Source organism: Mustela putorius, unplaced genomic scaffold (genome assembly GCF_011764305.1).
Source record: "Mustela putorius furo isolate JIRA1106 unplaced genomic scaffold, ASM1176430v1.1 tig00003983_pilon_pilon_pilon, whole genome shotgun sequence".
Taxonomy (NCBI): domain Eukaryota; kingdom Metazoa; phylum Chordata; class Mammalia; order Carnivora; family Mustelidae; genus Mustela; species Mustela putorius.
The window spans coordinates 1,769,190-1,794,571 of NW_025422123.1; the positions used below are offsets into that span (position 1 = coordinate 1,769,190).

The 25,382-nt window shown below is 42.5% G+C and overlaps 1 protein-coding gene across 1 annotated transcript in view; it reads right to left on the minus strand.

The window, feature by feature from the left end:
* The window catches only part of SLC35F1 (solute carrier family 35 member F1), a 387,854-nt gene that overhangs the window by 13,860 nt on the left and 348,612 nt on the right, over positions 1-25,382 (minus strand). The window contains exons 6-7 of the mRNA XM_045071150.1: positions 24,697-24,749; positions 17,240-17,394 (exon numbers count right to left, since the gene is read on the minus strand). Of these exons, the coding sequence (XP_044927085.1) occupies positions 17,240-17,394; positions 24,697-24,749 (208 nt within the window). The remainder of the gene's footprint in view (positions 1-17,239; positions 17,395-24,696; positions 24,750-25,382) is intronic.

Sequence of the window (25,382 nt, forward strand, 5' to 3'; positions counted from 1 at the left end):
AGATTCTCTCCCAGAGACTCTGCATGGATCATGGCTCTGCTGAATTCTGGCCTGGCATATGGTACATGCTGGATAGCAGGGTTGTTCAAACATACCCTGAATATCCCTGTTAATCACGGTTTTGAAAATACAGAGATCTTGTCCTCCTTCTGTGTTCCCTTCAGATAGGATGCACGGCACAGTGTGTTGTTCAGGGTTCAAGGTCAGGGGCTCAGGGGCTGGCCAACCTGAGATAAGTGTCTCCTTTGCAATGAAGACTGTGCATGTGGCAGGCCTTTATTTTTTGGAAATGCTGGCCAGGCAAGGAGGGGAAGGGGTACTGAGAGTTGCAGGGTGAAGTGGCTCAGATCTACAAACTGGCTGCGTGTAGATCCTAGCACCAAATGCTCCCTCTGCACAAGGGAACCTGCATCCTGATCGCTGCCTCCAGGTGTCTTCTTTGGTGTCACTGGACCATCACCCGCCCTAGGCTGAGAGTTTGCTGGGGAGCAGCTGTACCCCACAAAACAGACTTTGGACTTCTGGTCCTCAGAAGGGTGAGAGGAAAATTTCTGTTGTCTTAAGACACCAAGTCTGTGGTAATCTGTTACAGCAGCCACACAGAACCAACAGAGTCAGCAGTGAATCATTCATTCAATAACTGAGCTTAACTGTGAGCTGAGACCCTTGTCATCACATCCCTGTCCATCAGGAACACTGAGTTTCTACTGTTTCATGAGCTGGGGATACAGTGACAAATAAGACAGATATAATTCCATTCTTAGATTCCAGTCTGTTGTTGGAGACAGACTGAAAACACTTGAAGGAATTAATCTGTAATATGATTTGGGGAAACACCGTGAAGAAAATAAACAGGTGGCTGGATGACGTGAGAGTTCGGTGGAAGCTACTTAGATAGCGAGGGGGAGTGTTCTTTGCAGATGAAGCACTGGGGCTGAGACTGAAGCAGCCAGGCAAGGAGCTGGGAAAGAGCTGTTCGGGCAGGCGGACATCGAAACCAAAGGTGCCAAGGAGGAAAGGGCACAGCTAGTTCTAGAACTGGAAGGGCAGCCGATGTTGCTGATGTCTAACAGTAGTAATTCATGGAGTGCACCCTCTGGACTAGGCACTGTTGGATGCAATTTACACTATTCACCTTCTCAGTAACTCGTGAGGAAGCTACAATTATTTCCCCCGTTCTAAGAGGAAAAGAGGGAAACACAGTATGGTGAGCAAGTGTCAAGAGTGGATTCAGGAGCCATTAAAACGCATAGGAACACTGTGTAAGCCATTAGAGGTGAGCACGGCATTGCTCAGAATGCAATGAGAAAGAAGAGTATTCAGCAAAAGAGAATATAATCTAATTGGTGTTTTAAATGGATCACCCTGGCTGCTGGTGGGTGATTAATTGCAGGGACTAAGGGGAAGCTGGCGGACCGAGAGACTATTGCAATGGTCTAAATGAGAGAGGATGGTGGTCTGAGCTAAGATGATGTCAGTAGAAAGAGAAAATAACGCATTTTAGAGGAGAATTGACAGAGAAAAATTAAGACCGAGTCTCAATGACTGAAGCTGAGTGTTTTGAGGTATGTGATTCTTTTCTAAACATTTCTCATGGTGCATTTATTACCCTATTTTCATGTATAATTTCCTTAAACAGAGAAGATCTACACTTAACATCTCCTACAGTACTAAGATAAACTCTTATGCTTTTAACCTATGAATTTTTAATCTTATGTATTGTATTATGAACTTCTCCTATTTCTTCATTGGTCTCCATTCTTGCAACCTGAGAACTATTCTAAGAAGAGAACTGTATTTAGGAAAGCACAATTTTAAAAACACTACTTAAGTTTGATAATCTTGGCAAACGAACCACTGTCAACTTCCTCCAAAGTATTTTCATCTCTTACATTTATTTTAAAGAAACCAACCCCTCAGAGAAGTACAAAGTACTATGAGGAACATCTTGGAGCTGAGGAAGCAGGAGGTGAGGCAGGTTTAGTAGGGTAGAGTGCTCAGGATAAGGTCTTGAGGCAAAAGCTGACATACTGCCTTGACCCTCCTAAGGTCTCCCAAGGCCTGACCCAATTCTCTCCCCATTTCCCAAATGCTTCATTAATTGCATTGCAACATAGTAATTCTTTTTGTCCTTCCATTCCTTCCTTATTTTTAGGCTTCTAAAAACAATCCATATCTCTACTGCATGGGCCAAGGATACAACTTTAATTCAACAGATCTTAGAATAACCTTAATGGAGATTTGATGAAGCTGGATCTGTTCTTTCTCAATTCATAGAAATAACCAATCATCAGGGAATATTATCATGGCTGTGGGAGGGGGAAGCCTTTGACAAAAAGAAAAATGAACTGCCCTTACAACCATACCTTATTTCCCTGTCTCACATGTACCTGGTAATGGCAGGAAAGACAGAAAAATGAGATAAATGGATGAGTAATTGATCATAAAGAATAACATGATGTCACAGATGTCATGGGGGAGATCATTTTATGGTTTTAATAATTAATCAATTCTTTTTCTAAATAAAAATGTTGGTACCTGGGGGTGCCTGGGTGGCTCAGTGGGTTAAAGCCTCTGCCTTCGGCTCAGGTCATGATCCCAAGGTCCTGGGATCAAGCCCCGCATCGGGCTCTCTCTCAGCGGGGAGTCTGCTTCTTCCTCTCTCTCTCTGCCTGCCTCTCTGCCTACTTGTCTGTCAAATAAGTAAATAAAATCTTTAAAAAAAATTTTAAAAAATTTTGGTAACTGATGAATCGCTGCCACCTTCACTGAAATAACCCTCAAGACTCATTTCCCAATTCGAGAATATCACTAAGAAGTAGTGGCATTGGGCCTAGAATATTTGATTATTTCATAATAAAATCTCACAACGTTATTATCACTGTATTTCCACAGTATTGTCTAATCCTCAAAATCCATGGAGTGCTATCAAAAATGTGACAGACATTCAACAACACTGTCAGTTTCTTATTCCCCCTTTAAATTAAATTTTGTACTTGCTATAAAAATAAAATGACTGTCTTAAGACTTAAAAACATTCTGAACTTTGGGTTTATTACTATTATATAAACATATTTTTAAAAAATCAGATATCTAGAGGATTTGGCATCCATGAACCAACAGAACCATAACCATTTTTGATGTCTCTCCCTAAAATTTTGAAGGGGATGCGAACAGTGAAGTATCATCAAACTGTAGAGAGATTGGTCAATTGAGATGACCTTCTCTACAATCAAATCAGTTTGTGTGTATAAGGGCCTCTTTTCTCTGGATCTGTGATTCTGGGAAAGTTAACTTGGTAATATTGTCCTTATCTGATATTGTCCTATCTGATATTAGCTCTTCAGAGGTGCACTCTATGCGTACAACTTTTGGAATGCACTCCATGTCTACAGATGCCTTTGCCTCTGCCTGCTCTGTAAGTGATGACTTCAATATCCCTTCCCTTTCCCATCTCCGCTCAGGGCTACTGCTTTGCATTGGCACACCACTCATTCCTCTACATAAATGAAAACGATAAAGCAATACACTGAAGACATTTCACTGTCTGCATTCACACCATGGGTTTCTTTCTCACAAAACTAACAGATACGGCCTTCTATGCCACCAAGAACTAAAACAGAAGGCACATCCACCACTTTCTCTAAAATGAGGTGGAAATTATTACAATTAGCCGTAAGAGCAGGTCTGTACACTTGAAGTGCAAAGGGATTTGTACCATTTTGTGTACAGCTTTCAGCAGCTTTATTACTGACACACTTTGCAGAGGAGATGGCTGTTTCCTGGTGCTGAAGATCAGTGAAGAGTTTGCAAGGACAGGTGTAGTTTACATTGGGGGTCAGTCAACTAACAGATCTGGCAGCTGCCTGGTTTTGTAAAGTTTTATTGGATGAGAGCCATGTCCACGGTAGCACTGAGCAGCTGTGACAAAGGCTGCTTGGCTTGTAAAGCCTGAAATATGTAGCATGTGAACCCTTACAGAACAGTTTGTGGACCTCTGTGCATGGAGACCCATCAATAATATATAGACAGACATGGAAATATAGTGTGTGATAATGACTCAGTTCCCAGTTTCACTGTGGAATAATATATGATAATAAATATGAATGTTAGCTATGATTTTCCTATGAATAGAATAAATTTCTCAGCAAGCTGTCCACCCCTGATGTGAACTCGACTCTCACACTCCCCCATGATACTGTAATAGCTACTGTGACATTGAACTGGTTTTTCTAATCTCCATGTTCCCTTAAGATGTTCTCTGAGCACTCCATCAATTCAGACAAAGGATGAATCAAAATAGTGGCTTGCTATTATGGATTTTTTTTTTTAACTTTTCAGCTGGTCGCATCAACATGAGATGTAAAGCGTCCAAATCAAGCAATGGCTTTTTCACTTCTCATGGAAAAATTCTTAGATAATATTCAGCCTTGAAAACTGAAGTTTAACCTTGAAGGTTTCTTGGGGAGATAAGCCTTTCATTGAATAAATCATTGCCGCATCCTTACTGTGCCAGGCACTGTACTAGATATCGGGGATCTGACAGGGAAGGAGACATGCTCTCTCTCTCTGTCATCTAGGCTTACTACTTAATTCTTACATAAGGTCAGTCCTTTTATCTAAAGATAGAATCATTAGCACATAGAGGAAATACCAAGGCAATTAATAACTGTGGAGACAGATGCCCACAGAGCAACAGGAAACAGCTACTCTCCTGCATGTTCATGCCTGGTTCCACGGAGCATCAAGAAGGACCTGGGTCTGAAAGCGTTAACCAAATTCACATTCAAGTTCAACTGAGAGACCTTGCTAAATTTGAGACTCCACAGACCGGTTTACAATGTATTTTTTTTTTTTTTAAATAAAACCACATCCCAAAAAAGACTTAAATGAGATAGAGACTAAGCCTATGACTAAGTTAGTGCTTGGCAATATAATGAGCAAAGAGTTTTAGTTCTGTGAAAATACTGAGGAAAACAGACACAAAGAAGCACTTGCCCTTTGTGTTCACGCTTGTCCATTAAAACTGAAAATAAACCATTTAAACCTTCTAATCAGTGTCTGGTTGCAATTCAGTCCCATTTTTCAGTGGCAGAGGTATGTATTTATTTGAGGGAATTGGAAGCTTTATGTATTTTCAAAGTAAAAATAACTTCATAGTTTTATGTTTATAAAAATAATATATGTATATCATTTCACCAATGCATAATTTATGCAATACTTCAAAGTGTGCAGAACATAAAATATCAGCACTCAAAATTCTACCATCATTAATAATGGCATTATTTATTGAGTGTTCAGTGTGTCAGACACTGCAGTTAAGTGATTTACATTCCTGTATTCATTTCTATAGAGGGAACTGGCTAGTTACACAGTATCTACTGCTATGACCCCCATTTGCTGATGGAGAACTTACAGATAACAGAAATTAAGTAACTTTGGCAAAAGGCTGTATAACTGGTAGAATCAGGGATTCCTGCATCGAATTCAGGGGTGCTGTAAACCTAGGCAGAAACCCAGAATTTTGATTCTCACTGACATCTAACTGAAATCTAGCATTTCTTCATTATAAATGTAAGCGATGAGCTCTATTAGTATTAGCAGTGCCTTAAACTTTTAGCCAATAGAAATTACATATATTGGGGCGCCTGCGCCTGGGTGGCTCAATGGGTTAAGCTTCTGCCTTCGGCTCAGGTCATGATCTCAGGGTCCTGAGATAGAGCCCTGCATGGGGCTCTCTGCTCAGTGGGGAGCCTGCTTCCCCCCTCTCTCTCTGCCTGCCTCTCTGCCTACTTGTGATCTCTCTCTCTCTCTCTCTCTGTCGAATAAATAAATAAATAAATACTTTAAAAAAAGAAATCACATAAATTTTCATATCACATTAACAACTGCTGCAGAGAAAGATCTGCTCTCATCACTGCTTTGAAACAATAGTAGTTATCAAGTGTGCTTCTAGATCTTGTGATTTGAATATTACTATATCATCTCATTTAAAAATATTTTGAAAACTTTATTTTAATATAATCAGCCTGCTTTGTAATGCTATGTGTTTTATTTTAGACATTTAAAAACATTGTGAAAGGGATCTCTCTAGGGTTTACCAGACTAAGAAAGGGACCCATAACACAGAAAAGATAGGGACCCTTTGGTAGAAGGGGAGCTGAAACTGACACCTGGGTGGTCTGACTCTGGAGCCTGGGCTCAGGCATATGACAACTCTCTTATTCTGTCTGCCCTTGGATGCATGTTCATATTTTGGTGAATATACTTTCAAGTCTCTAATTTAGAGAGAGTAGGTTAAGTGGTGATTAGGCAAACTCAGGAAAAAAATCAAGGAAACATTCTCAGGAACAAAAACCCTCTCCTACTTCCTCATATTCTCAAAGGAGGCGGGGTGGGCAAGGATTGGAATCTACCATTATCTAGGGCTCTTTAATGAACTGGGGATGGAGAGGGTAGTTCAAGGCTCCCAAGGCATTGCATCTCTGGGAGTGGGATAGGTCACAGACCAAGCTGACCTACAAATGTAAAGACATCAGAGATCTTCTCAAACAAAAAGAGCCCAAAGATATGACACCTGTAGGCTCCTACTGAATGATAAAATCCAATAATTCAAAAGACTGAAAAGGACTAGAGGCAGTGCTCAATTTTTCAAAAAACAAAACAAAACAAATCCCAGTAACTATAAAGTTCTGAGAAAAAGAAAATGTAACCTAGGAAAATTATCCTTTGAATACAAATATATATAAGAAATGTTTTCAAGGAAGCAAAGACTTGGAAGATAACAGCCCCTGTGAACATTTCCTGACAGACCCACCACCAGCCCAATGGCACCAGTGACTATGAAGTGTCTCTTTCTTCAAGGCACTTGACTACCATCTGCAGGGAAATATTCCCTAGAGATGGGCAAATTACATTGTGGACAGCCTGTACCAGCATATACTGCTTCCTGACATTACCAGTACTGATGAAATCCAGCCAAGTAAGAAATAAAGCAAAATAAAGAATTCAGGAAAGAAGGGTCTACATTTCAGGTAAATGGGGTTAAATCCCTAGGGATTATACTGATAAAAATTAACTATTAAAATCATGGGCAATATAAAAAGAGTACAAAGAAGTCAGGAAATGAGGGAGGGACAGTATTACCTTTCACGGAAGGGGCCACCTAAAAACTCTCAACACTTTAAATACAGAGTAGAAAATAAATCTTCCATCCATGGGAGCCCCTGAAGATGTGCAGAATAGTGGCCTTGCTTCAGCCCTCATGTTTGAGCCAACCTTTGTTCTTTATCTCAGCAAGCTGATGCTGTGATTTCTATGAACTTGTGTCATCAATATTCTAGTCCACGGGAGAAAGACACATACAGGTCTGGTGACAAAATTAGGTGTCTGAGTATGCTGGAGGGACTGGACTGTGCACCTGGTGACAAGCACATCCCATGCATTCTCTTGGGAAACAACGAGCTGGTTTTTCTTGGCCACACTCCACAGCAACCACAAACCTTTCCATTTGAAACTTCTGCAACTCCTCTAGCTCATTCCATTTTCCTCTACAGCTTGTGCTGATGATGTGAGTTCATAATCGTTGTTTGTGATGTGGAGTTTATGAATAGATACACATAAAAGGAGTTTTGATTTCTGGTCATCAGCTTGGACTTGCTTCACGGTTTATCCCCAATTTCTCTAATCCTTCCAGTACTTCTAGTACATGGAAATTGCTAATGTGGCAGAGACTGGCTATGGGTTCACTAAGCCTATTTTCCATTCTTCCTCTACAACCAACTTGACTACATTTCCCAGCTTCCCTTGCAATCAGGTGCGGTCATGTGCTGGAGTTCTGGCCAAAAGAACAAGGAAGAGGTTATCTATACTACTCTGGACAGAGCCATTAAAGTCTCGAGGTTGTCTCAACAGATAGCCCTACAAAGGACTCCGAAAACCTAGCCCACGGGCTGGCAAATTTTTTCTTAAAGGGCTACATAGCAAATATTTTAGGCATGTGGGTCACGTGGTCTCTGTCATAACTACTCAATGCTATTGCTATAAAGCAATAGCAGCCATGGTTAATATAGAAAGGAATGGGCACAATTGCACTCCAATAAAGTCATATTCGCCAAGAACAGGGGCTGGCTTGCAGATCATGGTTTGTTAATCCCTGCCTTTAAGGATGGCAGAGCCACAACATGGAAGGAGTCTGGGTTTCTGAATGGCTGCATGAGAAGCACTCTCCCCCACCCAAAGAAGCTGGCAACACTTACCCTAACCAGTTTAGAAAGACGGTGATCTCAAAAGACACTACTGAGTTTCCAGGCAGGGGGAAACCAAGTTCAAATATTCATCACTCTCTCACCTCGATATTTTATGTGAAATGTCCCGGGGCCTCAATTTTTCCAATTTTCTACTCACCAGTGACAGTTTAAAAAATATAAAAAGAGTCATAAAGGTTAAGTGTTAAAAATCTCCCATTTATAATCCTATTTTAGTACTCTAAACTTAAAAAAATCATAGCCTTTGAAGATGCCACTCTTACAAGAAGAAATACAACAAACTGCTTATGGGGGTATTTTTGTAAGGAAGACATTTACTATCACTTTTCTGCTCCGTGGCTGCCTCAGGCTGAGGATGCCTGACCTGGCTTTTCAAGTGCAGTTCCATTAATCAAATTGCTCATCACTGCAGAGGATCAACATGGTTGCTTGGCTCCAGATTCTGATCCACAGCAAATGAAAGATTCTGCTGTTAACACAATCTCTGCAAACTCTCTGGCATTGGCACTCAGATGTTCAGGATGCTTGAGATGGCTGGTCTATTCAAGTTTCAGTGGTTTGGAATCTCAGCCTTTGCATTAATCCACCTGGTGATTTTGGGTGTTCTTACCATCTTTATTTATAAATGAAAAGTTAAGGACCCAAACAGTGCCTGGCACATAGCAGGCATAGAATAAATAAATATTTGCTGGATGAAGTTCTTTTAAATTTAGTTTATAATCATATGTTATTAAATTATCCCCACATCCAGGGTTATTAAAGTTTTCTTGCCAAATCTCTTACAACAACAACAACAACAACAAAACCGGTAAGAGAAAATGGCACATGTGGGATGAAATTTTTAGTGGCTGACAGATGGGGTCAAGGGAGATCATGAGACTACACCTGTCCTCTGAGGATATAACCTGGATTGTTAGAATAAGTAGTTGACAAGGTAAGACACTTTTATGATTACTTGTCTAAAACAACTCCCAGCAATTATACAAAATGTATCAGATACACAGATGAGCCAAAACCATGCAGCATCTAGTCTAACGAAGTTCTTACAGTTCTTCATACATACATACATACATACATGAAGTTCATACAGATGAAATTCTAAAAAATTCTAAAAAATTCACATGAATCACATTACCCAGAAGAGATGAAATAGACTTGTTGGACACAGGACTTTGAAATTTCTCTCTCCCCTTTTTTTAGGAGTGAATATTTGGATGACAAAAACATTTTCCTGGATGTAAGTTTTATGGAGCCCTTAATTTCCTAAAATGTTAGTCTTCCAACAAGATCACCTGTGGTTTCAGGCTGCTCAGTGTGGGGAACCATATAAGACAGTGGCCTAGAGGAAAAGTTTAAAGGGAACTAGGAGAGAACTTACAATGTTCATTTCTTCTCTATCAATTTCATATTTATTTTGATACAGTTACAAAAATAACCTTATGAAATTACTCTCAACTTTATTATAGCTATTCTGTTACAGTATTAAGCCTTGAAAAACTAATAGCAAAATGTGTGAAGTAAACCATTTTCTATTTTAAATGTCAAGTAAACGGGAATATTCTGCATATTCAACATTGGCTGCTTTTTTCCTGAAGAATGTTCAGCGTATGATGGCATATTGTAAAAGAATTTATTGGCATTTTATTTTAACAGCTCCCAAATGTTTTGTATTTATGGCTATCACCTAAAAATTCTATTGTAAGCAATGAGGGAATTCAGCTGAAAATGATGAATATAATATTTTCTATATTTGTACACATGAGACCTAGTTTTGCCTTTTCAAACAAGGCATAAGAGGAAAAACTCACAAAAAAATTGTTAAAAACTACACCTACTTACAAAAATCTTAAAATAAGTTAGTATCCTAAAAATGTAATGAGGCAGGGATTACTAGTTCTGAGGCGCACATTTAATCAGAGAAACTCATCACAATTTGGTCACGTTTCTATACATTCTGTACATCAATGCACATATACAACATTTATATATATGTATACATCTACACATTTCTATACATTCTACACATTATCTACTGCCTTCAAAAACTCCCTAAGGAAGGTCTCATCACCTTGAAGTTGGGAAAGAATAAATAACTGGCTCAAAGTACTTAAAGAGTAAAAAGAAGCCACACTTAAGGCTCCTTTGATGTGGCAGGCCATGCTCTGCTTATCACCCCAGGCTGCTGGATTCATACTTCACCCAAGAGACAGCCAGTAGCCCTCCTGCCCCCATCCTTTTCCTCCACGCATGCCTGGGTATTCTCTTTGCTAAAGTCACATATGAGGAGGTGACCAGAACGACTTGAAAATCGGTTGTTAAAGTCAACAGAGTGCAGTGTCTGTCTGGGTGGAGAATGTGTCTTCATGACCAGATGCAGCTTCTAATGAGCACCAGCCAGTTGGCGAGGATGTGGAGAGAGGGGAGCCTCGTACACTCTTGGTGGGAATGCAAGTTAGTGCAGCCACTTTGGAGAACAATGTGGAGGTTTCTCAAAAAATTAAAAATAGAGTTTCCCTATGGCCCAGCAATTGCACTACTGGATCTTTACCCCAAAGATATAGATGTAGGGTAAAGAAGAGCCATGTATACCCCAACGTTCATAGCAGCAATGGCCACAATCACCAAAGTGTGCAAAGAGCCAAGATGCCCTTCAACAGATGGATGGATAAAGAAGATATGGTCCATATGCACAATGGAATATTACTCAGCCATCAGAAAAAATAAATACCCAACATTTGCATCAACATGGATGGAGGAGATTATGCTGACGGAAATAAGTCAAGCAGAGAAGTCAATTATCATATGGTTTCACTTACTTGTGGAGCCTAAGGAATAACATGGAGGACATGTGGAGATGGAAAGAAGTGAGTTGGGGGAAATCAGAGGGGGAGACAAACCATAAGAGACTGCGTACTCTGAGAAACAAAGTTTTGGATGGGAGGGAGGTGGGGGGTCGGGTGAGCCTGGTGGTGGGTATTAAGGAGGGCACGTATTGCATGGAGCACTGGTTGTTATATGCATGCAAACAATGAATCATGGAACAGTACATCAAAAACTAATGATGTATTGTATGGTGACTAACAGAATACAATAAAAAAATGATAAATAAGAACATATGCATAAACATCCATAAAAAAAGAATAATAATCACAGCCACATGTCCCAGCAGGCCCAGCGTGGTGCCAATATTCCCTCACTTGTCTTGGTGTAATTATTAATACTCCTCTTGTGCTATAGGTGGAACAATGGGTCCCCAGCTCCTGTGGATGCATTACTCTTTGTGTAAAATAGACTCTGCAGATGTGAGTAAACTAAGAACCTGGGGAGATGATCCTGGGTGATCTGGGTCAGCCCCATATGCTCACAGAGGGTCAGATTTGAAGATGCTTTACTGCTGGCTTTCCAGATAGAGGGAGGGGCCACAAGCCAAGGACTACAGACCGCCTCTAGAAGCTGGAAAGGGCAAGGAAACAGATTCTCCCCTTGAGCCTCCAGAAGCCACAGAGCTCTGTGAGCAATTTTAACCCAGTGAGACTTCTGACCTCCGGTGCTGTATGATAATAAATTTGTATTGATGTAAGTCACTAACTATGTGGTAATTTGTTTGAGCGGCCATAGGAATCAAATCCTTTCCATTTCAAAAGTGTCCTGTTTGTACAATAAATATAAGGGGAAAGTTCATAACTGATCAAGCTCTAACCTTGAAAAGCCAACACACCCTCAAGTTGTAAAGCTCTCATGGAAATCCCTTTTTGGGTTTGGTTTTGGGGGATGTCTGAGGCCTAATAAAACTAATTTCCTACACTTTCCACAGATTGCTATGGGTTTAGTGTTCTGGATTCAATACTGTCATCAGGGAATAACAAAAGAAATAGATACCCACTTCTCAAAAGTCTTGTAAAACAGAATTTGCCAGAGCGCTGCACCATGCAGGTGTCATTTGCCTCCCTGGGACATGGGGCTTCATGTCTGGTCAGCACAAAAGGAAGAGAAGGTGCAGACAGTGGACTGATGGGTGGGGAAGGAAATAGTTTTTTTTTTCCCCAAGGGTGGAAAGTGAGAAAAAGCAAATAATCAATGTTGGGTAGGAGAGGTTCACTTTATCATTTAGTTCTGCCTCAGTAAGCAACATCTGGGAGGGCTATTTGCAGATATTTATAACCCGACCAGAAGGTTATCTGGAGGCGAGACATCATGATTAAGTGAAGGAGTAAACTGTATGTGCAGACTGTAGGAAAATCAAATGAGATCTCAGCAGTCACCCGTCAGTTCTCAGGGCTGAAGTGGGAGGCTCCTGCACATTGCCCCTCTCACGCTCCTGTCCAGCTTCCTCCAGCAAAAAGAGCTCCTGAGACAGTCAATTCCACTTTTAGATGACTAACTGCTAACAAGATGTCTTTATATTTAGCTAGAATCTTAGAATCTTCGCCCTTTGGTCCTAAGTCCACGTGCCTGCCGCCGCATAATAGGATCATCTTGGGAGCCTTGACAAATCTAAAGCCCAGGCCATCGTACTGCGGACAGCATAAATCAGAATCAATGGGAGTAGGACCCAAGCAGCACCATTTTTTAAACTCTTCAGGGGATTCCAATGTGCAGTCGAGGTTTAGGGTCACTGGCTTAAACTCACTTCCCACTACACTCTGCATATAGTGACTTGAACTATATTTATATATATATAGGATATATATAACTTTATTATTATTCAAGTCACCCTCCCCTGAACTGGATTTTCTTTCCCTTAGGTGTGTCTTTCCTCCATCCCCTAAGAGCAGGCAATCGGAGGCAAGGGGCAACCATCACTGAGCAACCCTGGAGAGAGCCATTGTTGGGGACACCAGGGAAGACTTGGTGACCCCAGTGTCCCTGGTGGGACTGGCCTGGCTCCTTTTACATCTTAAAATGTATACCCAGATTGATACATTGGACTTCATCAAAATTAAAACCCTTTACGACCCCAGGGAAACTAACAAAAAAATGAAAAGCAACCACCGAGTGGGAGAAAATATTTATCATCATGTATCTGATAGGTGTACACTACCCAGCATATATAAAGAAATATCGCAATCAGTGATTTAAAAATTAACCAAATTAAAATGGGCAAAACATTTAAACAGACATTTCTTCAAAGAAGACATGAAGATATAACCACCTTTTCCCCAACCTTAAACACACAGGCATACACTCCATCCCCTGACATCACCATTTTTGTGAATTTTGCAAAAATTACCAAGAATTTTCCACTGACTATAAACTGCTCATAATGATGAAGTTACCTCCAATAAGCATTCTTTAAAAATCAGTTTTCTGAGATGGCCCATCTGGCTGTCGTGGAAACCTCTTAAGCCACTCAGACACACCCTTCTCCCCAGCTCTAGAGCACCTCCCATCTCTGGGCTTCCCAAGGGCAATTTCAGAGGCTGGCAAGCTGGAATCCCAGGAAAAAGAAAATCCTGAATTTGCCAAAGACTATTTGACTACAAATTCAAGCAGTGCTTGGAAGATTCTTTTAGAAAATAGGCAAGGGGAAGGGGTGCCTGGGTGGCTCAGTGGGTTAAAGCCTCTGCCTTCAGCTCGGGTCATGATCCCAGGGTCCTGGGATCTAGCCCCCCGCATCGGGCTCTCTGCTCAGCAGGGAGCTTGCTTCCGCGCCACCAACCCCCACCTCGCCCCGCACCCCCCCCGCCCCGTTTCTCTGCCTGCCTCTCTGCCTACTTGTGATCTCTGTCTGTCAAATAAATAAAATCTTAAAAAAAAAAAAAGAAAAGAAAATAGGCAAGGGGAAGGGTTTATTATTATTAAGATTAAAGTTGAGTATTTAACTTATTTTTTTGCAGATAATAAATACTATTGTTCATAAAAGAATTAAAGAACACTACAAGGCAGTGTTTATTCAAGAACTAAGAGGTAAGGAGTCAACTGTAAGCACACTGAGAGTAAAGGGAAAGGAGTAGAACATTGTCTATATTGTAATATTAGTTACCATAATATTAACGTATATACTATAAAACTGTACCAATGTATAACAGTACCTATCTATATTTTCTGACTTTTTCTCACAACGAATATGTATTTTTTTTTTTTTTAGATTATTTATTTATTTATTTATTTATTTGACAGAGAGAGATCACAAGTAGGCAGAGAGGCAGGCAGAGAGAGAGGAGGAAGCAGGCTCCCCGCTGAGCAGAGAGCCCGATGCGGGACTCGATCCCAGGACCCTGAGATCATGACCTGAGCCGAAGGCAGCGGCTTAACCCACTGAGCCACCCAGGTGCCCAACGAATATGTATTTTTAATAAAAGACAATAGACCACTCTGGAAAGCAGTCTGGCAGTTTCTTACAAAACTAAACATGTTACGACCGTATGCCTGGCAAGTGGACTCCCGGGTGTTTATTTCAAAGCACTGAAAACTGTTCATAGAAGAACCTGTACATAAATGTCCAGAGCAGCTTTATTTGTAATAGCCCCAAAAAGAGAAAAGCCAGATGTTCTTCACTGAGGGAATGGTTAAATAAACTGTGGTATATCCATATTATGGAATAGCACTCAGCAATAAAAAGGAATGGGCTCCTGACATAGGAAACAATCTCTATGGATCTCTAATTATGCTGAGTGAAAAAGGTCAAAGCCAGAAGGTTATACACTGTACATACCATTCTTGAAGTGACAAATTTAGAGAAACGGGGAACAGAAACAAGATTCTGCAGCATTATGGAGGTGGGGGGGGGGAGGCAAGTAGGTCTGGCGGTGAAAGACAATGTGAGCCCTTGTTGGAGGGAAATGTTCTGTGTGCCCATGGCCTCGGTGTTCATATCCCGATGTTGTGTTATAATTTTGCAAGATGTTACCAGTGGGGGAAACTAGGTAAAGGGAAAATTGGGATTTCCTTGTATTATTTCTGAAAACTGCATGTGTATCTGTTATTATCTTAAAAGCTTATTTTTAAAAAAGACAATAGGAATCAATTTTAATGAGATAAAATACTTGTTGCACTGAATCCATCGTTGCATTAAAGAAATGTGTTTGTTAGATAGCAACAAATGTATGTATGTAGTAAAACACTGCTTTAAGAAGTAAAAACAACCATGATATCTCCGAATTGATGACCACAAACATTCAATTTTCAGCTAACACAGCCTCCCTTCTGATGGCATGATATAGGGTTACTACACGGCTTCCTCTTCAGCAAACTCCCTTATCCTAAGTACGTAGTAACCCACAAAGGCTGGGGGAGGGGAAGGTGGGGAGAGCCCCTGGTCTAACCAGAAGTCTGTGCAAGTGCCAGGAGAGACACTCCAATAGGAATGGGCGCTCTTCAGGTGTCCGTCTCAGTTGTCAGAGAACATCAGTTTCACAGAGGAGCCTAGTGATAGCACAAACTCTCCCAGACAGTTCCGTGGCTCAGAAGTGTGGCCCGTGGATTTGAAGGGTGAGCCAGTCCCCCTGGGGAAAGGAGACTCTCAGGAATGCCAAGGGCCGGACTAGATCTTGGCAGCCTGAGAAGAACCTGCAGTCCTCAGTCACAACAACAGTTTTCAATCATCTTTCCTTAAAGAGAATTCAGGGGGATCTGTCTAATTCAGGAACTTCTCAAAACAACCACAGGAATCACTGCAGGGAATCCAAGTCACGCTTGGGAACACACTAGCTATAGATGTCTGACCACAGAGTAAGAGAAGGAAAATGGCGGCCAACGTGCCACACGGTAAGACCAGGGCTCTGGAAAATAGTTGGGTGTGTTGCTGGGGGCTTCTTGGGGAAGCTGGTCCTCCTAGCTTTGCAGTAGGGAGCAATGGGGGAATGTGCTGTGAGTCTACTTCCTGCCCTCGTGAGGACCAGGGTGTGCTCAGAAGACAGAGATGGGACCATCTAGATAAAACCAATGACAAACGATGTATAAAGGCTGTGCAGTCCCACACAGTTTCTTACAGCTGTCATTTCTGCCACCACACTGGGCACAGGGCTCCTTGTAAAACAGGAACTCGGCACTTGAACCCTGTGCTCTGCCATGGCCACTTTCTCCACCTCTTGTCTTCCAGATCTGCTTCTGGTCCTCTCTGCTAACCTTGTTTGTGACCACTTTTCCACCCCTGTCTGCCCTACTGAGTCTGGTCGTTGGCTATGACTTTAGCTTACCCAGTCATATTTCCAATTACTCACTTCTGCTGCTTTGCCTCGGGTCATTTCAAGTACAGGGAACCTCCAAACCTGGGTTAACCTGGTTGAAGATGTCCCGCCCACCAAGAGGCCCCTTCAGCTGGCCACACCGATGGGCTGGTGATGTTATCTGTCACATCACTGGTGAAGTCTTTGGCTGGAAGTGGTTGGAGTAATCTTTCTTTCTTCCGCCTCTTCTTTACCCTGTCCTAGTTTGGTCTTACCTGGTTTGGATACTTCATATTCATCCTTTTTCACCCTGGTCACAGTCTGAGCTGTAAATCCTTCACAAGATCTCTGCATTCATTGACTCCAAGCCCTAATCTTTCAGTGAAGAAACAGTATTTCTAGTGTGTTAGCATTTTCCATTCATGCTTGCTATGAAAATAGCAAAACAGAAATTGCAGGCACTAGATCACTGCTCCAAAGAGAATGTGCCCTGCCAGTGCCTTTGCTAGAATCCATTTTGTGGTTCTAGTTTGGGAATTGTGCCCATCTTCCTAGCTTTAGGCTGGAAAAAGAGTAGCTTCTGGGCTGAATGGTATCAGAAAAAAACTGTCTCCCATGATCCAAAAGCCCTTCCCTTATCTTTTTCCCTTTTAAGTGCCTGTAGTTACGGGTCTCTTGCCTCTGTGTTCCAGTGGAAATGTGAATATCCAGATCCAGGGTGGGGAGGCAGGTGGGGGGCACTGGCGAGAGTTGCCCTCCTACTTCCTTCCAGAAAATTGGGGCTTCCCACCACAGGGCATTTCCACCTGTATGTGTATTTCCCACCAAGTCCTGTCTTCACAGGGGAGCAGTGGCTCAACTTACCTTGTAATGGAAGAGAAACAGTCCGCAGAACAGGCTGTACAAATCTGCTGTGAGCAGGGAGAGGTTGACTGAAGTGGCACTGGTCTTCTTTATGACGACTGGCATGAAGCTGTAGAGGCCAAACATGCAGGCGCTAAAGCCCACATAGAGCAGTCCTGTGGGGAAAGGGAAGAGGGGTGATGGACAGCATCCTCTGGGGGCCTCTGAGGACCCCGGCACCGGGGAGAAGGGGGCTGGCTTGTGCCGTTTACCACGACACAGAGAGTTTTACTCCACTCTGCTAGTGGCTTTTATTATTGGGTAATAGGCCGCTAAAACATAAAATAAAAAGTAAAAATCTTCATGTGGGAAATGAACTTTCTGCTTCCCACCACATAAGCAGATCTTTTGCTTCTTCTGGGAAGGAGTGCCTCCTAGTGGCTGGAGGCAGAATATGGGGTCGAGCCTTCTTAATTCTGTTTCCAATGGTGCTGTACTCTACTTTTCCTATCTATGTCTTTTAAAGCATTTTTTAAAGTCTCTTTTTTGTTTGCAAAATGGGAACTACTGGGTTCCATGTATTGTTCACAGTTATGAATATATATATATATATATATATATATATATATATATAGTCTTCAAGACTGAAGGGCTCACATGTCACAGTGATATGGACTAGGTCAGAACTGGAATCCTAATTGGGTGGCCTTGGGCAGACCACTTCATTCTCTGAGCACAAGACGACCTGTGAATTTCTTCCAGATTTGTGCATCCCTCTCAGTCCTACACCCGCTCAGTCCTACACCCCAATAAACAGAGTCCTACTTCCCTAGCACACTGCGGGTTCTCACATGTAGTAGGCTCTGCTGTTCTAGACATCGTTAACTAAATGCTTCATAGACTATCAGAGAGTTAAGTGTCGTAAAACAAAGTTTTTTAAAAAAGTCCTTAAAGTGCTATAGGGTCAGACTCTCATCCTCTAAAATTCTTTCTCAATTTAACTAGACATACAATTGTTCATACTAATTCCATAAGTATACAATTTTGTTGGGCCCCAAGCAGGAGTTCATGGCTAAATGCAGAATTTGGTTCACCTTTTACTAGGTGGTGATACAATACAAATGTACAAAAGTAAGGCTTATTGTCTACCTTGACAGAATAAAGCATAGAATAAGCATAAGTAAAATAATTCAGTGGATCTTTGGGCATTTTAATGCAATTAAAGCTTCCAACCTTTCCAAAGGAATCTTTGATTAAATGTGTCTGATGTGGGCTGTGAGATGATCGCTTTATCTGAATCTTATGAATTGGGGAGGATTTTATAGATACTGGACACCTACTTAGTCCCTTTGACTATGAAGACTAGTGGTTCCTCCGAAGAGAAATTTGGTTTCCCATATGAGAAGTATGTAAGAGCATAAATCATCATCCTATACATTTTGGATTCTCAGTGTAAGGAAAGCCATAGCAAATCTATATGAAAAGATTATTCTGAACATTAAGTAAGCAAACTCAGTACAATAGCCCCCTCTAGTGTGGTGGAAATGCCCTAAGAGGAAACTAGAAGAACCACTTTCCTAGCTCAGTCAAGTGCAAGTCCTCTTCTGGATATTCTGTCATAGTAATATCAGATATCTTCTGACTCTCCATCACAAGTTTTAATTCCCTAAAAACAGTCACTTCTCCTGAAACTGGGTTTCATGCTACTTATAATTCATTTTCCTTTTAACCAAGTTACTAAAAGCATAATACTAAATAATTTAAAAACAACACAGGAAAAGACATAAATTTAGTGCAGTGTTCCTTAAAAAAAAAAAAATCTGGGATTAAAAGACTAAGAAAAAGCTATATCCTGAAACTAATCTACTAAAAGTCCACAAAAATCAAACTTGGTCAGAATATAGTCCAGGTACCAGTGCCTTTTTTCTTTTTAAATTGCATCAGTGATTTAGATTAAATATGATTGAGCTAGAAAGTTCCAGAATCCTACCCTTCCATCACCTTACCTGGTACACCTTACCTGGCACTGATCCCACCTCACATGTGGGATCTGATGTTTTATATTCACTCATTATTCAAATGTATTCACTGAGTATTTATTGTACCCTCGCCTAGCAAAGCTATGGAAAACAGAATGGGTAAGAAGCTTAGAGTTGCTTTAGTGCTAAGAGGGGGGGTGGTCAAAGGGTTCATTTTAGGGAATGGCAGGGGGCTTGCTTCAGGAAGGGCGACTGGCTAAGTCTTCTTTGTGCAAGTGGAATTTACCTCGAATGCTGAAGGACTAAAAGGAAATGGCCAGGGAGGACCCAGGGCAAGAACATTTTAGGCAGAGAGCTCTGCAAATGAAAAACCCTGATGACAGGGCCCCACGTGTTCTTGGAGCTGCCATGGGCCAGGACATCTGGGGAGAATGAACAGAATGGGGCAGTAGGAAGGGACAAAGGTGGAAAATTAGGCAGAGGATGGATTATGCAGGGCCGTGTAGGTCTACGAAGGAAATTGACATCTTGTTCTAGTTGTAATAGGAAGCCATTAAGGAGCTGGTAACAAGGCTAACACCGGATCCACATCTTCAAACGAGAGCTCTGCCTGCTGCCAAGAAAGGACTGGCAGGAGAGAGCATGGCAGACCAGCGAGAGGTACAGTGTCCTAGCCCAGGCAAGGGATCCTCGTGGCTCTGCTCAGGACGGCAGTGGAGGTGAAGAAGAGTGGCTGGGTCTGTGGACACTCAGCAAGCCCTGGTGATAGTCTGGGGCCATCAGGGATACCCAGGGGATCTCATGAGTTAGTTTAGAAACTGTGTGAATTATGGTGCCATTTACCAAGATGCAGAGAACTGAGAGCAGACAGGTTTTCAGGGGAAATAAAAAGCTTCCTTTTAGTTTTAGACGCTTATGCATCAACCAAGAGGATCTGTCCAGCAAGGAGTTGGGTATGTAATTAGCAGGCTCAGAGAAGTGGCCATATGGCTGGTGAGCCATGGAAGAGCGAACGAGACCCACGGCAAAGTTTCCTTCTACTCATCGGGCAATGTCAGGGTGCTTCAAGCTCAAACTCTCTAAACCTATTTTTTAAAAACCGCAGAAATTAAATTTAGGGAGACAGGGATGGAATATTTACGCCATCCCAGCTCACCACTTTGCTAGGTCAACCGATGCTTTTGCGTGAGAACATCCTGTTTTGAGAGCAGAGCGTGCTCAGCCACTGGGACTCAGGATCAGACCGAGGCAGGTGTGCAGGGTTACTGCAGTTTGCTGACATGCTGCCCGGAGGTGGACATGAGCTGGCTCGTGGATGTGCGCAATACACCTGAAGGCCCAGCGCACTGTCTGTGCGGGGCTTTCCAACTGTCAATCAATGTGATCAAACAAAGGAACTGAGTGATTTTTTTGACTGACAGCTCTCTAATGGCTGCAACAACTGCTTTTGCAGACAAGGTGTGTGTATAGCCATTTCTTACTTGCCGCGCTTTCTCTCTCACAAAAGACAGCGTTCGGGAGCTGTTTTCCTCCTGCGCTAAAGAGATTTAAGTCAAAGGAATGAGAAAGAATACTATCGGTTCATATCACTTGTGTGCTTGCTACATGCCCTGTACTTTAGATATGTTAACAAATATCTACAACCATAGAAAAGACCATTACTATTGTTACCCTATTTATATAGGAAAGGAAACAGCCTGAAAGAAAGTATCAGTTAAGAAACAGTCCATACCTCAGGTTCAATAGAGGACATTTAATATGGGGCACAAGTCACAAAGGTGCTTGAGTGGGTGATGGGGGAAAAGGGGTGATGAGGCATCCCAGAGATTAGCAGTAGCAGGAAGTTATTCACACTCCTGGAGCTAGAGAGATCCAGGGAGGAGGCGATGTGCTCGGGGGTCAGAAGGTAGGAAAGCCCAGCAAAGGGACAGTCAACCACTCAGAGGCCACTCCGCCTTTTCTAGGGACCTGACTCCGAACAGAGGGAAACAAGGAGACGCAGCCTGATTTCTTTCTTCCTCCCACCCTCCGATCTCCTGCTGCCTCCCGTTGGTCAAATCTAGTTGGAAGCCACTTAACAGCACAGCCTGGGAAGTGTAGTTTGCATAAGTCAGCCTCTGCAGAGCACAGCAGAGGAAGGGTCAGAAACAGATCTGTGGATAAACAGGAAAACCAGCATACAGAGGCTGAGTAACTTGCCCTCAGGACGCAGGCTGTCGGACTTTCAATTCTAAGCATATACCCCCAGTCCATATTGTTTGATTATTATGAAGAGAAACAGGGCTTCGATGGAGCATCTGATGTGATTCTAATGAGCATCTCATTTTATATATAATACATACATGATAAATACAGGAGGCATGACTTGTGACATACCTTTAGATATGATAGATATGACACACACGTGTATATAGTAAGCGTCCGTGTATGCTGAATATGTTTTATCTCATCCCTTTGGGATCCCACTGATGTTCTGTCTTTCACTTTCCTTTGAGTATACTAGATATTTAAAAACATTTTTAATTCTTAAAGACGTCTTCTTAGCCCATGTGCATTAGGCCGAGTAGGCAAGCGCCCGAGGTGGGTAGGGCTTGCTCAGAGAATGCGCAACCCTATCGGTCCCCCCCCCCCACTCCCCAACACCTCCACCCACAGGCAGCCATTGGCCTCCTCCGTGGCCTCACCTCCCCAGATCTCTGATTCAGCCTCGGTAAAAAAGGTACGCTCTTAATTAGCCCGAAGTTCCTTCCTGCTCCGTGGTCCCATTACTCCATCTTCAGGGAAAGGTCAAATCTCTTATTTCGGCCTCCAGGAGAAAACCAAAACCAAAACACACATCACCCACAAGAGCCAAGAAGGGACCCCTGCATACAGCGAACCTGTGCTCTCTGTCCCGCCGCGCAGTTTTCCTTTCCTTTGACGTTTGGCTTTCACACCAGTTGGTATCTGCTCACAAGTCCTTTAACACAATATGGCAAACGGGATAAAGGGAATGTTGAAGCCATTTACTAGATTTCTGACGGTGATTCGAACACACCTGCTCCACAGGACATTTGAGCTCTGTTAGGTCGAACATTTTACTGGAATTTAACGATTGCATACTCACACCCAGGCTCTCCGCTGGGTAGGGTAAAACAAAGAAATGAAGCACACAACAATTAAGGTGGTCTTCTTGCTTTGAATTACTCTCTGCATCTTGCAAATGTGATAGGAAAATAATGGAATCTGTCTTAAAAAGTGCCTTCCAAGTACAGAAAAGATAAAATACATTTATTATCCCATTTTCTCTGTAGGAAAAAAAAATCTTTTTACTTTGATAAAATGTCAAATATAGGAGCTGTCCGAGAGACAGAGTGAGGGGGATTGCTGAGGTGGAGACAGGGGAGGGAGAGAAATGTTCTGACAGATGGTGGGAGAGGAAGAGTCTTGGATTTTGGTCTCTTACCTAAGATGCTGTGAGCTTTCCACCAGAGACAGCGATCAGAGCTCAGCACTCTTGGGTGACTTCCCAAGGAATGCAGGGATGCTAGGGAGGACACTGACACACACACACACCCTGCCCTACCGCCACATCTCCCGACCTCTTGGTCCCCAGAACTAGTATGGCATCTCCCAGTTCCCCAAAATGAGAGGGTGATGTCAAGCCTAGACCTCTGGCTATCCCCCCACCACTCCCCTGTTCTCTAGGTTTTGAAAGAGGAGAGGGGCCGAACAGGCCCTGTCACCTTTGCTTGCCCTTCACTCATTTATAGTAAACATTTATTCACTGAACATTTTGTGCCCAGAACTGAGCTAAACCATGACACTGTGTAGTTGGTCAGGATAAGATAATGAGGACGGAGGCAGCCCTTGTGTAAAAAAATCTCAAACCCAACCCTATCGATGTTTTGGAAAGAAAACGATGCATATCTTTCTTGCCCAGTTCAGCCTCATCTCCAGCCAGGAATTAAACTGATGGCTCTATAATGTATTCCTTTTATCCTACCTTCCATCAGCGTGGACTACAGGGGACTGACAGTTTAATGACAACAGGAGAGTTAAGAGTAAAACTACCTTTGGACGCCACATTTAACTAACACTGAATTAGAATAGAACCTCGGTGGAGATGCATATGACATCCATATCACTAGAGGACAAATTATTTTTGATCACTGCCGTGACTATCAATATGAAATGAATTTACACCACTGCGTGTGAAGTGTTACCAAGCACGGGTCACGTTTTGTTTCCTGGCTCCGAGAGTCTCAAAGGCAAATGCCTCTGTAACCTGCAGCTGCTTTCCTTTCCCCGCTGGCCCTCCTCTCCTCTTCACACCCCCTCTCTTCTAGTGATTTTCACTGAATGGTAACATTCTAGAGCAAAACACACAAGAAACTAAATGGCAGGATTCTGTGACAGACACAAGAGGCGGCAGCCCTTGAAGTCACTAGTGATAACCCCTAGGGAGAGTCATACATGATTCTGTAGCTGGCGGGGTGCCTTCCGAGGGAATCATGTCAGCAGCCAGCTGGCCTTGAACACTTCCAGGTCAGGGGTAGGTAAGGCGGTGCCGGGAAGCTTATGTCATTGCTGTCCCTGCTGGTGGAAGCAGAATTTGACTAAAGCCGTCAATCTCATCAAAATGCACGTAAGCTGGAGGGGTCTCCAGCAGCCTCCTTCCGTGTGGGCGATCTGGCTTCAGCCCGCACTCATTCACAGTGTGTGTTTTCCAAGCACCCTTATAAGCCACGCCCTGTGCTCATTGCTGGCATACTGGCCTCATACCATGCATCTTGGTATAGACACTGAAGGGGTATCTAGGCAGAAGGTTTTAAATACCTTTCAGGGCTTGCTGTGTGATCTTTACAGCAATCACCTAGGATCTTAAATCCTTGTCCCAATTTTTTTTCTTTTTTTTTTTTTTAAAGAAAAGTGATTTTCAGAACAGGTGGAATCTGAGATACCCTGGATGACCATTAACTTGCTCGAGCGGGTCTGGTATTTTCCACCCAGTCTACTTGGAGATCAATTAACCGTTTCTTATGTGCAAAGTGCTCCCTTCTGAAAAGGTTTTTATGGGCTCAAAATGCCCATTACATTGTTTTCTTTTATGCATTTTTGTTCATTTTTCCCCCTTTACTAAAGTGCCACTTTTTAATGATCACATCAGTTTTGTGTCTCTTGGCTAGAGAAAATTGCTGTCAATTATGTCCCACCACTGCCTCTGAGCATTATTTCTTTCTGGTTGGTCTTTAACCTAATAACATACTTCTGTGTGTACACTAATGGCATCTTGACGATGATAATGGGCAGTAGCTCAATTAGGAAACATTAGAAATCATGCAGGTTAGTCTCTTACCGTGTACACAAATTCCTAAAATGACAAGGGATTTCATTTTCCTTTGTCCTTTGCATTCTGAATCCTTTCATGTTTCCTGCCTCACACCCACCCACATCACTCTTCAAACGTATCCCTCGGGTTTACTAAAAACAGGATTTTTAGGTGAGCAAAGCTCTTACCTATTTGCCAATCCCAGGGCACCTTTAACAGCTCCTTGTGCTCCATTATGGCTCTGCAAATTCAAAGAAAACAGACCCCATGAGCGAGATTATAATGCGTCCTACCCTTTTATTTTTTCCTTATTTTTTCATTTATCAGATTTGTGCAAGTCACAAAACAACCACCAAATTGCAAAAACAACCTTGGGCCAGGGATAGGGAAGTCTGCTTTGGCAACCTGAGGTTCCTCCCGGCAGGTGCGGCGAGGGCATGGTGGCATTCCAACCTCCCACTGGCCTTTTCCCCAGAGAGTCGGCCTGCAGGCCTTGATTTCTTCTTGCTTAGATGCATTCTGACAAGTCATTGGTGAGGTAGGGAAAATTTCTGTGCTAGCAGGTTTAATCAGGTTTTTTTCGAAGTCAGTTTTCTGATTGAGGGTTCTCTAGGGCAGTGGTTCTCAAACCTTAAGGTGCCAAAAAGCCATATGAGGAGCATGTTGAAACAGTTTCCCTGTTCCTTCCCCAGAGATATGAGTTTGGCAGATCTGGGCTGTGTGAGGGGGGCAAGTTCTCCTGTGGTGCGGCTGCTGCTGGTGAGAAAAACACACTTTGAGAACCACAGCTCCAGAAGAGGACCAGGAGGGTAAACTGGCCCTGCTCCACCAGAAATATGTTGGTTGGGGCGCACACTCAACATACCCCATTTGA